General features: G+C 40.9%; 1 protein-coding gene across 1 annotated transcript in view; it reads left to right on the forward strand.

Moving 5' to 3' along the window:
* Window positions 1-1,585: 1,585 nt before the first annotated feature.
* The window catches only part of C14H2orf73 (chromosome 14 C2orf73 homolog), a 30,542-nt gene continuing 18,614 nt past the window's right edge, over window positions 1,586-13,513 (forward strand). The window contains 2 exon segments of the mRNA XM_003908654.5: window positions 1,586-1,693; window positions 5,494-5,701. Coding sequence (XP_003908703.3) covers window positions 1,668-1,693; window positions 5,494-5,701 — 234 coding nt within the window. The 5' untranslated portion in view covers window positions 1,586-1,667.

Here is a 13,513-nt window from a genome sequence, read left to right on the forward strand (position 1 = left end):
GAAGGTTGAAACAGAAATTAGAAGGAATGATAAGGGAGTTGTCTAACCCTCAAGGACATGTGGCAGCATAGCAGATCAAATTGATCAATAAAAATAATGACAAAGCACTTACTAAGCATCGGGCCCTGCTCTCAGTACTCTGCCTGTGTTAAATCATCACCTCACAACAACCCTAGGTATTTTCCGCATTTTGTGGATGAAAAAAATTGAGGCTCAGAGAGGTTAGGTGATTTGCCCAAGTGAACTAGCTAGTAAGTGGTAGAGCCAGGTTTTAAACACTGACTGCTCCCAGGCCCTAAGCTCCTAATCACAGTGTGATGGTTAGGATAAGACCAGGTAAGCAGGTGGTGGTTAATACAATGCCTAACAAATGCATGGTCCCCTAGTAGAAGCTCAACTGATATTAGTTTCCTCTGCTTTCTGGTTTTCAACCCTCTCACCCCATATTTATTTACTCATCCACTCCTTACTCACCAAACACACACACACAACGACACATTCACACACAGTCCAGTCTTTAACAACAAAGTCCACACTCAGGTATCTAGGTCACTAGGTGTCAAATTTATATATATATCCTTCTTCCTGATAAGATTTCAGGTCACATACATAAAATGAGTCCTAGGACCAACCTCCGCTCTCCCCATCACTCTCCAAGATGAATGTAAATACACACACGAACACTGACTCTGGATTCCAAACATATGCATATGCATAGCCTAGTATAAGGCAGAATTCAACTGCGCACTTTTCGTTTTCCGTTATCCAGGGAAATGCATGAGTTACCATGACAGATGCCAAAGACTTTTGGCTCTGGTAGTGGAAACTGGGAGGCAATGGTGAAATGAAGTAAGAAATTCCAGGGCCAGAAGGTGGATGCAAGTCAGCAACGGCTTTTCCCAGGAGCTTGCTCTTTTGGGGTAAGTGCTACCCGTACAAGCCCCAACCCGCTGCATAAGCCACCCTATTCCGAACCCCGCTCAGGCTGCAACAGATGCACACACTGCAGGAAGCCTCATTTGCTGGAGATGAGTGTTCCCTTGCTCTATTTTAATCCTGGCAGCCCAGCCGGGGAAGGTTTTGTCAGAGATGGTGGAAAACAGTGACAACCAAGCTTTCTGGAGTAAAGGCTAGGCAACTCAGTAGGAACGAATCACGACTCGCACAGTATTTAATAATTCAAGGGAAAACAAGTATCCTTCCCGCAGGCCCGCACTTTTGCAGCCAGCTTGGGCAGCCGTGGTAGCGCCTGGGCCACGACCTTCCGGGCGCGGCGGAGACGCGAGCAGCGCTGCCCCGCGGCTCCGGAAACACCCCTTCCCCTATCCTCAAGGACCAAATCCGTCCTGATAAACACCCCTCCTGGCCCTACAGTGGGAAGGGCAAGTTCAAACGCACGGCGTCAAGCCCACACGCCTAGAGACCCGGCCAGGCATCCCCCGCCCTCTTCGCTGCGCAGTCGCGCATGGTGAGCAACAGTCCCCACCAACCCCACTTACTGCGCCTGCGCACTCCAGGGGTGCCCCCACGCCCCTCTCCGAGGCCTAGCGCCTGTCACTTAGCAACGCGCGAGTCATAGTCGCCGCGCTTTGCGCGCGCTTTTCCTGGCAGGGCTGCGTCCCTGTTCTTCCCGGGAGGCTCCTCGCTGCCTGGTCCCGTAGAGGCCCATGGAGGGAAAGGAAGATAAGCATCAGTAAGTGCTGGGGTTTCGTGTCTTATTTCCCCTTCCAAAAACTATTTTCCTCCTTCAGGGGGAGGCCGGGGTCCAGCACGGACAGTCCAGGCCAAGCTCAGACAGTCCTCTTGCTTCTCTAATTTCCACTTGGCTGAGCGCTTACAACAATAATTTTTAAAACACACCGTTTTACTGAGCACATACTGTGTGTCAGGGACTTGACTTGCATTACTAGGTCTAAAATTCTTGAAGTCATCCACAATTCTCACAATTATTAGCAGATTTTGTAGGCTTTACCTTTAAAATTATCCAGCATCTACCACTGTTCATCACTTTCAGTACTGTCCCCACCCAGTCCCAAATACCAGCTTCTCTTGCCTGGATGCTGCAACAGCCCTCCAGTTGGTGGCTTTGGTTTTCCCTTTCCCCTCTGCAGCCTCCTCAACACAGCAGTCAGAGCGGTCCTTTTACAGCCCAGGTTAGATCGCTGTTCTCCATCCGACATCGTAGAGTAAAAGCCAAGGCTCCTCCAATGGCCTATGGAGTCTACACAACGCGCCCTTTCCCGTTTCTTGCCTCCCTCTGACAGGACTCTGCTACAGCAAACAGCCCTTTCTGCTATCATCTGCAGTGATAAAGACCAACATCAGCAGCACCTGGTTGTTAGGAATGCAAATTTTGGGGACTTCCCACCCCCGAGACACACTGAATCAGAAACTCTATGGCTAGGGCTCAATAATCTGGCTTCCACCAAGGCATCCAGGTGATTCTGAGGTACCTTAAATTGAGACTATTAATCAAGGTAGTACATGCAGCTAGTCAGGAATGATGTGGAGCCAGTGATAACTTCTTCCAAAGCCTGTATTTTTGACCCTAGAACAATGGTTCTCACACTCGAACGTGCATAAGAATCAGCTAAACAGCTGGTTAAAACACGTTCCTGGGAACCAGCCCCAGAGATTCTGAGTTTGTAGTACTCACTAAAAACAAGTAAACAAAAAACTAGGTACATAAAAGAAATGGGGCTCATAAATTTGTATTTCTAACAAGGTCACAATTGATGCCAGTGCTGCTACTCCAGTGCCCATACTTTTAGAAGCAGTGCGCTAAGGATGGTTACACTTCTGCTAGGAAGCTTTGGCAGTTACAGTTCACTCTGCTGGAATGCTTTTCCCACAAATATCCACTTAGCTCTCTCCTCCCCTCTTTTTTCAATTGCCACCTTCACAGTGCAGCCTCCACCCTACCTAAAAATGCAAACCTACCTCCCACATACATGCACTCCCTTTTCCCACTCCCTATTTTATTATTGTCCTTAGCACTTAACAGACTATGTAATTTACTTTTTCATCTGCCTTTTCCCCATTAGAATGTAAGCTCTATGAGGGCAGGAATTTTTTGTTTTGTCACTGCTTTATCGTCAGTGCCTCCAACAGCACCTGGCATGCAACTCAATAAATATCTGTTGAAACAATGAATTATTCAATGTTATTCTCCTATCTCTTACAATAGGTATTGTTCCTATCATGCAAATGAGACAAAGGCTCAGATATGGCAGAACTGGGCTTCCAGTCCCTGTCTGACTCACTTCAGAGCCCATCAGTGTTTTTATCTGTGCTTTTCTTCTGGCAAGAGATTGCTAGAATCATGTATTTCACGCTTACTTATCAACCCATAGGCATTCACACCACAAGTGCTTAATCAAATGAATTTAACTATACAAGCAAATAGCCCCAGTCCTTTTCTTCAAGGACTTGATCACTACAAGTGTATATTGTTGGGTGATAACTATGAGAAACAGGTGGAAAAAACTGATGCCAGAAGCCTACAATAAATTGACCCCAAAGACTCTACCTTTAAATAAATAATTATATCTCTGGAAAGGTAATAGAAAAAGGTTTAGAAGTTTTTTACACTTTACCAGTAATCAGTTTTTCCAAATCCTTTGCAGAAAGTAATTTTTGGGAAGAAGGAACTAGAATCCAAGGATTCTGAATATTGTTTTTATGTGTACTGGAGGGGTGGTTGAGGGTATTCAAACAAAGCCAGAGTAAACAACTCCAGCAGATTCACCAGAAATATGTAAATATTATAATGGCGGTCCATTTACCTTGGATGAACAGGACGCTTTCCCTGATGTGGGGCACGTGAATTCAACAATCTACACCTTCATGGAACTTATTGACTAGTAAAGGATATTTGTAGTGCTTACTAAAAACAAGTAAACAAAAAACTAGGTACATAAAAAATTGTGGTGTTAATAAAAGAAATGAACAAAGTATTAAAATAGAGAATACATGTGGTAGGGGAAGGAAATCTAGGAAAAGCTGCTGAGGAGATGGTTTTAAGCTGAGACCTAAATATCCTGAGCCAGCTGTGCTGGGAGCTGGGAAAGAGCTGTCCAGGCAGAGGGAAGAGCATGTGCAGGTGCCGTGAGGGAAAGAGATTGATGTATCCCTGTAACTGACAGAAGGCAGTCTGGTTGGAGGGTCTTGAGTGAGGTTGAAGAGATTCACTGGGGCAACTCACACAGGACCTTAGAAATATAATTAGGAGGCAGTATTTTATTGCAAATGAATGGAAAACTACTTGAGGATTTTAATTGAAAAGTGACGTGGGCCAGGCACGGTGGCTCATGCCTGTAATCCCACCACTTAGGGAGGCCGAGGCTGGCAGATCACCTGAGGTCAGGAGTTCAAGACCACCCTGGCCAACGTGGCGAAACCCTGTCTCTACTAAAAATAAAAAATACAAAAGTTAGTCGGGCGAGGTGGTACGCACCTGTAGCCCCAGCTACTCGGGAGGCTGAGGCAGGAGAATCACTTGAACCTGGGAGGCAGAAGTTGCAGTGAGCGGAGATAGTGCCACTCCTGCCTGAGACAGAGTAAGACTCCGTCTCAAAAAGGGAAAAAAAGGAAAACGATGCGATAGAAGAGATGGACCTGGCATTCATTTGAAGGAAGGCAGGTGTTATACTTTAACGGCTGTGTGTAAGGTTAAACAGTGCTACCTGCTTTCTCTGTGAATTTAGGATTTCATTGACTCACCTGCTGTGGGATCACGGCTTTGATTTTAAAAGCTATGTAAAAAGTATTCAAATTCATATATTTCATTCTTTATTTTTCAAGTAGGTGAATTTTAAAAATACTGCCTTTTATAATTTCAGTTTCTCCTTATTTGAAAGGAGAAAAATCTGATAAGCTGTTTCTTCTTGTACATTTTAAAAATATTTTAGTAATTTTCATATTTGTACCAGTGTCCTTATTAGTGGCAAAAAATGAAGAGATTTATTTTGACTGCCATGTAGTGTTCTTTTCTTGAAAAGATAATAATGGTGCTCCTTTGGTAGCTTTAAGTTTGCCAGACAAGCTTTTGAAAATTAACTGGTGTATCCTTGTCCAGATAGCTGTTTACTAGGTCAAGAGGGGAATAAAGCCATTCTCTTGGTAATAAAACTTTTAAAGAAGATGAGTTAAGTATAGGATGTAACTTGTCCACACACGTAAGTACTGCAAACATGATTTGGAAGCATAATCCAATCACTACTCTTTCTTTACTCCAAGCAAATGAGAGGTGGTGCACTGCACTGGTATATTATAATGAGTAATCATTATTAACACAAATCCCTTTATCGCTTATATGATTTAGAATTAGAAAATGGCCGCCTACATTTTAATAGCACAAACCCTTTTAACTATTAATACAGCCTAAATTGTCTTGACTGATGTTTGTAATATATTTAAATCTTATTTTATGTAATTTTGACTCAATATTTTAATGGTTACTTGGGTAAATGATTTACTATTTGTGTTTTTCAGACAGCATAAAATAGAGGATGCTGCTATAGCATATGTAACTGAAAATGAAGAAATTAAACATGAAAAAAAACCTGGAAAAAGCATGCAACATTCAAAACCACATGTCGGAAGAGGACGTATATATTATGCTAAATTCATTAACACAAATGCAAGAACATACAATGAACCAGTTCCCTACATAGATCCCAAAAAAGGGCCAGAAATACAGGTTGGACAGATGTTCATTGTATACAAATAGAGATTTAGATTCAGACGCTGTTTTGCAGAATAATTTGGTCACACTATAAAGGATGAGACATATCTCAGAGTAGTACCTATCATAATACAATAGTTAAAAGCAGTAACCTGGAACTATTTTGGCACATGACTTTTACATATAAACAATACAGATACAGGGAGGGAATCTAAGTAATTGTTTCCCTAGATTGGCTCAGATTATTGCCACGAAGTAGTGCTTTGGGGTTACTAAAGAAATTTCATGTATATATTGTATTTACAATATATATTCTAATATAAAAATGTCCCATGATACTCAGTAATTCATACCTTCTGTAAAATAATAATCATTTATTGAAAGCATATGAAGTTCTAAGAATGAGCTAAGTGTTTTATATAAATTATATTCTTTAATCTCTACAACAATTTTTACGAAGTCTTATTGGAAATAGTTTACAGATAACACATATTCCGATGAGGTTAATGAACATATCTGAGATTAAGTAATAAGCAAATGTCACAGTCATATTTCTGACCCAGGGCTATTGGTTTAGCCAAACCACACTTCATTGACCGTACCATGCTAAAAATATTCCCTTATCTTTTTTATAAAGTCAGGTTTGTTGCAGTACAATTTATTGTATTAGTTTCCTATTGCTCATCTTACACATTTTCACAAACTTAAAAGATGGTTGAAAGCAGCACATATTTATTCTCTAGCTTAGAACTCCAAAATCCGTCTCACTGGCTGTTGCCAGGCCTAGTTCTTTCTGTAGGCTCTAAGGGTGTATCAGTTTCCTTGCCTTTCCCAGCTTCTAGTGGCTGCCCACGTTCCTTAGTTTATGGCACCTTTCTGTTCGAAGTCAGCAACACAGCATCTTCAAATCTTTCTCTGACCCACTCTCCTGACTCTGTCTTATAAGGACCCTTGTGATTAGATTGCATCCACCCAGATAATTCAGGATAATCTCCCCATCTCAACATCCTTAATCACATCTGCAAAGTCCCTTTGCCATGCAAGGTAGCATTCACAGATTTGGGGATTAAAACATGAACAATCTTTAGGGACAGAGGGAGGGAACATTATTATACCTACCCTTTCACAGTAAATTAGTTACCCTTGTAGTGTATACTTCTCTGAATTTTGGTAAAAGTGTAGTCGTGTTACTCCATCACAGTCAAGCCATGAATCATTTCCATCACCCTCAAAGGATCCCCTATGCCCTTTTGTGGTCATCCCCTTCCTCTATTCAAACAGCCACTGATCTGTTTTCCATAGTTTTGCCCTTTCCAGAAAGTCACGTTAATGGAATTATACAGTATGTAGCTTATTGAACCAGTCTTTCAGAATAAAGCACTTGGGATTTGTCCATGTTGCTGCAGCATGTCACTAGTTCATTCCATTTTGTTGCTGCAACACACTTGCCATGTGACTTTGGGCAAGTCATGCTAAGCTTCAATTTCCTAATTTATATAATAAGGATAGTAGTTGTCCCTCATGGGGTTTTTGTGAGAATTGAAATATTTTTGTCAGTTATTGTTCTAGACACTAGAGATACAGCAGTGAACAAAGTAAATGGGGAAAAACTCCTGTCCTTACATAGCTTACATTTTAGTGAGGGAATAGATAAAACAAGTAAGCTGTATTCGAATGTTATATGGTAGTAAGGGCGGCATGCAAGGCAGGATAAGGAAGGCTGCAGGCAGAGATGCAATTTTAAATTGGTGGTCAGAGAAGGCTTCACTGAGCGACATTTGAGTGAAGACCTGAGGGAGAGTGAGGGAGTAAGCATGTAGGAACCTGGCAGAAGAGCATTCATAATGCACAAAGGAAGCACTCACTAGACATTAGCTCTTAGTAGCAGCAGAATCCTAGTCTACTGCTCTTTGCAGTGATGGGGACTCATTTGCAGCTGAGAGCAGGATTCTATGAGAGAAGACCTAGTACAGTGCTGGGCCAGGCAAGTGTTCAACAGATGGGATTCAAAATATGTCACAGCAAAGGTAATAATTTCTCATGTAGGTTTTTTCCAGCATATTTGGAAAAGGAAATGTGTACCATCTAAATGGTCTCAGATCACTGTGCCAATGTCCGCCTCCTCCTACTCCACTTCTTTCCTCATCTCTCTGTGTGTTAGGTATAGTGATTTAACATTTAGATGGAGATTGCTTTTTGTGAGCTCTCTTCATACTGATAACATCTGTTCTTGTCATAGACAGCACACCATGGTGTGAATGTGAGATCTTATTGGGGCAGGAATTCCTGTGGTTAAATGTACTTTAATGTCATGAACTAAACCCTTTTAAGGGCCATATTGAGAGTACTTCATTTTGTACACTTGCTTATGCTCTCGTACCAATTATTTCAGATTTTAAAGAAATCAATTGTTATTGTTAGACCAGACCTACACCGGGGAAATTAATTTGGTACCAAAATCCAGATTAGTGAAGTTCTTACATTTCTTATAAAGGCTCGTGAATGACTCTGAGCTCTAGTTCAGGGTTGAATTTAAAACTGTTCACTGAACTCATCCTTACATTGGCAGTACTAAGAAAAAGAAGCTGGTTTGAGAATAGAAATATGAAACATAAAAGTTTAAAGACTTTATCCCAACTAATTTTCTCTTACTTCTTACTCTATCGGTATGTTGGAAAAAAAATGAACAAAGGTGTTAAGAGCTACTATCTGCAAGACTAGGTGACAGAGCAGTAGTAGAATCATTATTAGCGCTGGACCTTTAAGAGATGGTGAAAGTGAGTTTGAGATGAAGAGCTCAAAGGGAAGCTGTCAGTGAATACTAATGAGGAGAGTTACAGAGAAAGACTGAAGATATCACTGAGTTACAAGCATGTCTGATTTGGGTGTGGCAGGAAGGGAAAGTTTATATTTTAAAAACATAGCCTGGGCAACATGGTGAGACTGCATTTATACAAAAAAAATTTTTTTTAAATAGCTGGGTGTAATGGTGTATGCCTGTGGTCCCAGCTACTTGAGAGGCTGAGGCAGGAAGATTGCTTCCACCTGGGAGGTCAAGGCTGCAGTGAGCTGTGTTCACGCCATTGCACTCCAGCCTGAGTGACCAAGTGAGACCCTGTCTCAAAAAGAAAGAAAATAGGCTGGGCACGGTGGCTCACACCTGTGATCCCAACACTTTGGAAGGCCAACGCAGGAGGATAACTTGTGCCCAGGGGTTTGAAATCTGCCTGGGCAACATAGTGAGACCCATCTCTACAAAAATAAATAAATAAATAGCCAGGTGTGGTAGCAAGCCTCCGTAGTCCCCGCTACTTAGGAGGCTGAGGCAGGAGGATGGCTTGAGCTCAGGAGTTCAAGGCTGCAGTGAGCAATGATCGTGCCACTGCACTCCAGCCTGAGCAACAAAGCAAGACCCTATCTCTAAAAACAAATTTTAAAATAATAAAATAAAAAACAAAAACAACAATGAACCTTAAATCTACTCATTTCTAAGTATCCAAGGATTAATAAAGAACATATATTTCACATATTTGTAAACTGTTCCTTTAGGATGACAGGTTTCTTTTTAAAGGTCAGCTTGGTTAAGAAAAAAACTGATTGACGGTAATGCTGTCTTTATAAGAGTAAAGAATATAAACTTGCCTAAATATTTTAAATGACACCTGTTGTTTTATGTGTTTTGCTAAGAGACTATCTTTAGGATGCAACACGAGATTGGTTGGTTTTATTTATTTACAAGATTTTTAAGATTTCGTACATTTCTACCTAGGAACATAAAATTGGGGATGCTAGAAAAAGAAGTTGTTTTAGCTCAGTCACTTCCAAAGAAAACTGGTTTGATTGTCTTGTATTTTTGGCTGGGTGCGGTGGCTTATGCCTGCTATCCCAGCACTTTGGGAGGCCGAGGTGGGTGGATCACGAGGTCAGGAGTTCGAGAGCAGCCTGGCTGGCATGGTGAAACCCCATCTCTACTAAAAATACAAAAAATCAGCTGGGCATGGTGGTGCATGCCTGTAGTCCCAGCTATTTGTGAGGCTGAGGCAGGAGAATTGCTTGAACCTGGCAGGCAGAGGTTGCAGTGAGCCAAGATCATGCCACTGGACTCCAGCCGGGGCAACAGAACGAGACTCCGTCTCAAGAAAAAAATAAAATAAAATAAAATAAAAATGTTTTTAAATATTGGTACTTTAAAAGAGATTATACTAGGTTGGTATTTTCAAAAGTTTATTTTTCAGAGCACTGACCCTTGTCTACGTGCTTGACAAAATAAATTTGCAAAGTCATATACGTTTTGGAGAAGCTGTATTTTTATAAATCTTTCTCAGAGCTTCACAATTCACATTGGTGTATAAAGGTTCTGAGAAATCTTGTGATAAACTTATTTAACTTTGTTTTTCTCACTATTTCCCAAAGTTACTTAACTGTGGACACCTCTTTTGTATAACACCTATTAATATGCTGCAGAACTAGTGTTCCACAGAACACAATTTTCGAATTTTTTTATGGGGGGGTACATCATGAACTGCTTAGAAACATTTTTTTTAAGCACTCATAACATCTATAGCAAAATAGAGGTGAATTTAGGTACAGTGTAACCAATGTGACCTTAGCTGCCCTAGTGTCTGTGATAGTACTTCAATTTTTTAAAGCCACTGAGCTCTACCAACAAAATGTGATTGTTTATGTGTAGGTTTTGTCAAAAGCCCACATTTCCTTAGGAATCCACGAAGTATGATTTTATGTTCCACAGATGACCACCACCAGCCAGCTTGGCTAGGCCACTGTGGCTGTGGAGCTTGGCTTATGACCTCTTACATTCGCTTAACTGGTTTCTTTAGGATACTTCACTTGCTTTTACTACTTCTCCTCTAAGGATTCTCCCTTAATTTCCCAAAGAATGGAAAATAGGTAATCTTTACTAGAACGTCTCTGAAAGTTTAGGGGTACTAGGAGTATAACATAGAGACTACCTTGCACTGGCTTCCAAATGTGACTAAGGGACCCACAGTGCAACAGCTACTGGCCTTCCCAGAGCTGCGGGTTAGAAGAAGCCCCGTCATCAGGAATCTCCAGGCACCTCCTGACCATGGAGCCCAGTGACTATCATCCTGGGCCAGGAAAGAAGACAGGCCTTAGACTGGGAGGGATAACTCCTCTCTGGGTCCAAAGTTTGAGTTAGGCAAAACGCCCTCAGCAATCTGCAAGATACGGTCTGTTGCTCAGCGCCTAGACAGAGCCATCCCGCTAGGTATCTTCCCAGCTTATTTTGTCATAAGTAACTGTGTTAACCCCCCACAATCCAATATAAGTGATGGTACACAGAGCAGTAAATTTTGTGTTAGTCTTTCCTTTCAGTATGAGATAAAGATAAAAACGAGCCTCCATCTATCTCTTTCCTTAATCTCATAATCTTTTATGAGTAAATGCTTGGACCAAAAAGGCACGCACATGTTACATGGGCACATACGCACTCTTACTCTTCCAGGAACAAACCCAACTTTTTAGGCATAAGGAAGACTATCCAGAAACATGAAAGATAACCTTTTTTTTGGACTGTAAGATTTCACTCAGCTAAAGTGAAGATGCATCCAATTTATAACACTCATCAGAACACTTTCACAAACTGCAGAGTCTTAAAGTCACCAGTCACATTTTAGGAAAAACTGTTCTCTATTTCCTTTATATTTGTGAAACAAAGACCATTTTGGCAAAATTCTCAGTTTAAAAGAAGTTTGCTCAAAAGATGAAATTATCTCTCTGCCTTAAGGGTAACTTTGCATTACACTTTTAAGAAAAAATTATAGCCAGGCATGGTGGCTTATGTCTATAGTCCCTGCTACTCAGGAGGCTAAGGTGGGAGGATCACCGGAGTCCGGGAGTTTGAGGCTGCAGTGAGTTGTAATCGCACCACTACACTCCAGCTTGGGTGATGGAGGGAGACCCTGTCTCAAAAAAATAACAACAACAAATAATAATAATTAAAGCCCATCAGCCATTTCCTAGTGGTTTGCTCCTCCCAGAGTCATTTTTCCAGTAACTTGAATATTAGCAAAATAAGTTTTTGATCAACAAAAGTAGATGATATAAAGTGTTTGTGCATGCTTTATAATCTTATCATAGAAGAACTTTCTCAGGATACTTGCTGCTATGGTTTGAATGTTTGTCCCCTCCAAACTCATGTTGAAATGTAATTTCCATTGTAACTGTATTAAGAGGTGGGACTCTTTAAGAGGCGATTAGGTCATGAAAGCTCCACCCTCACAAGTGAAATGAACGCCATGATAAAAGGGCAAGTTTGGTCCCCTCTTGCCCTCTTTTTGCCCTTCTGCCTTCCACCATGTGAGGATGCAGTGTTCAAGGTGCCATCCTAGAATCATAATAACCAAACCTGCCAGTGGCTTGATGTTAGACTTCCTAGCCTCCAGAACTGTGAGCCAGTAAATTTCTGATCCTTGTAAATTACCCAGTCTAAGGTATTCTGTTATAGCAGCACAAAACAGACTAAGACATGCACTTTGAGCCTCTATTTTCACTTCTTCAATAATTTAATGTGATTTGTGCTTACCTGGTTTTGCATTCCACAGCCGGTTTGATACAGCAGTGCAGCACAGAAATTAGAGGTGTGCACAAAGAGTTGGGGGTTTGAATTGTGGCAGTGCAGCAGTCTGCTAGTGATATACCTTGGGGAAGTTACTTAATCTCCTGGCAGTTTTCTCATCTGTAAAGTGGGTGTGCCTGCCTCATAGAATTGTTATGAGCATTAGACAAGACCTATAAATCCTAGACCTTGGGGCATAATAAGCACTATTATAACTGTGAAGTGGAGTGGAGAAGAGCTGCCAGAAGCAGGCGCTCTGACAACAGTAGGATGTGACTATTTTCAGCCAGATAGTGAGAAGACACCATCTGTTTAGTAATCTGTTCTAGAATTTTCCTAGGATCTACATCAAGTAGTCTTAATTTTTAAAATTCACCTTTTAGCCCATTCTGAAAAATGAAGCATTAGCCAATCTATTCTCCAAAATGCACTAGTTCCTAAATTTCTGTGATCTCTGCAGAAATTCCCCTAGTTACAATTACCAGTTATTCCATTACTCCTGCTTACAATTTGTCATTGGCCTAAAAGCTGGCACTCTTATAAACTGCCAAAGTGAAGTCCAACTCTCTCATCAGCTCTTCAGGGCTTAGTTCTTTGGTACATGTTCATCCCATCTTTTACAAGTTAACCATAATTTTCCTTAACAACCTCAAGTTGAGTAGTTCTGACTTTCCTGAACAAGATTCTTCTCTCCAAATGGTTAGCTGGAACACAAAAGATAACCTTTTTGGGGGCTGTAGGATTTCACTCAGCTATGAACAATTTTTCTAGAAAACCTTATTTTTGCTGCCTTTGACAATTGTATAAATTATAAATTTATACAACTGTACAAACTTATAAATTTCTTCCAAGTTTCTTGACAATCTTCTGACAAGCTGACTCCATTAATTATTTTTTAAATCGAATGTTGTATGTGTCTTTTATACGTGCCTGTCTTTTTAGAAACTAAGCTCATTTGAGAGCTGACTCCCTATGCAGCCACACAGGCTTTTTTTTTTTTTTTTTTTTTTAAGAAACATCTCCCTTTTTGCATCAATGTAGCCCCAATTGTATTGTCAGAATTTTACCTATTAGAATTGCATATTCATCCCCCTTGAATCATAGTTTAGAAGTCTTTGGCTATGGAATCATAGTTGATTTTTTAAAAGGCAGACTTGCTTCCTTATAGCCCATGGTAGGTGTTTGATTATGCTGAAAGTTACTTTCTGTAACTTCTGTATTACTTTTTG

The sequence above is a fragment of the Papio anubis genome, chromosome 14 (genome assembly GCF_008728515.1).
Source record: "Papio anubis isolate 15944 chromosome 14, Panubis1.0, whole genome shotgun sequence".
In the NCBI taxonomy this organism is placed as follows: domain Eukaryota; kingdom Metazoa; phylum Chordata; class Mammalia; order Primates; family Cercopithecidae; genus Papio; species Papio anubis.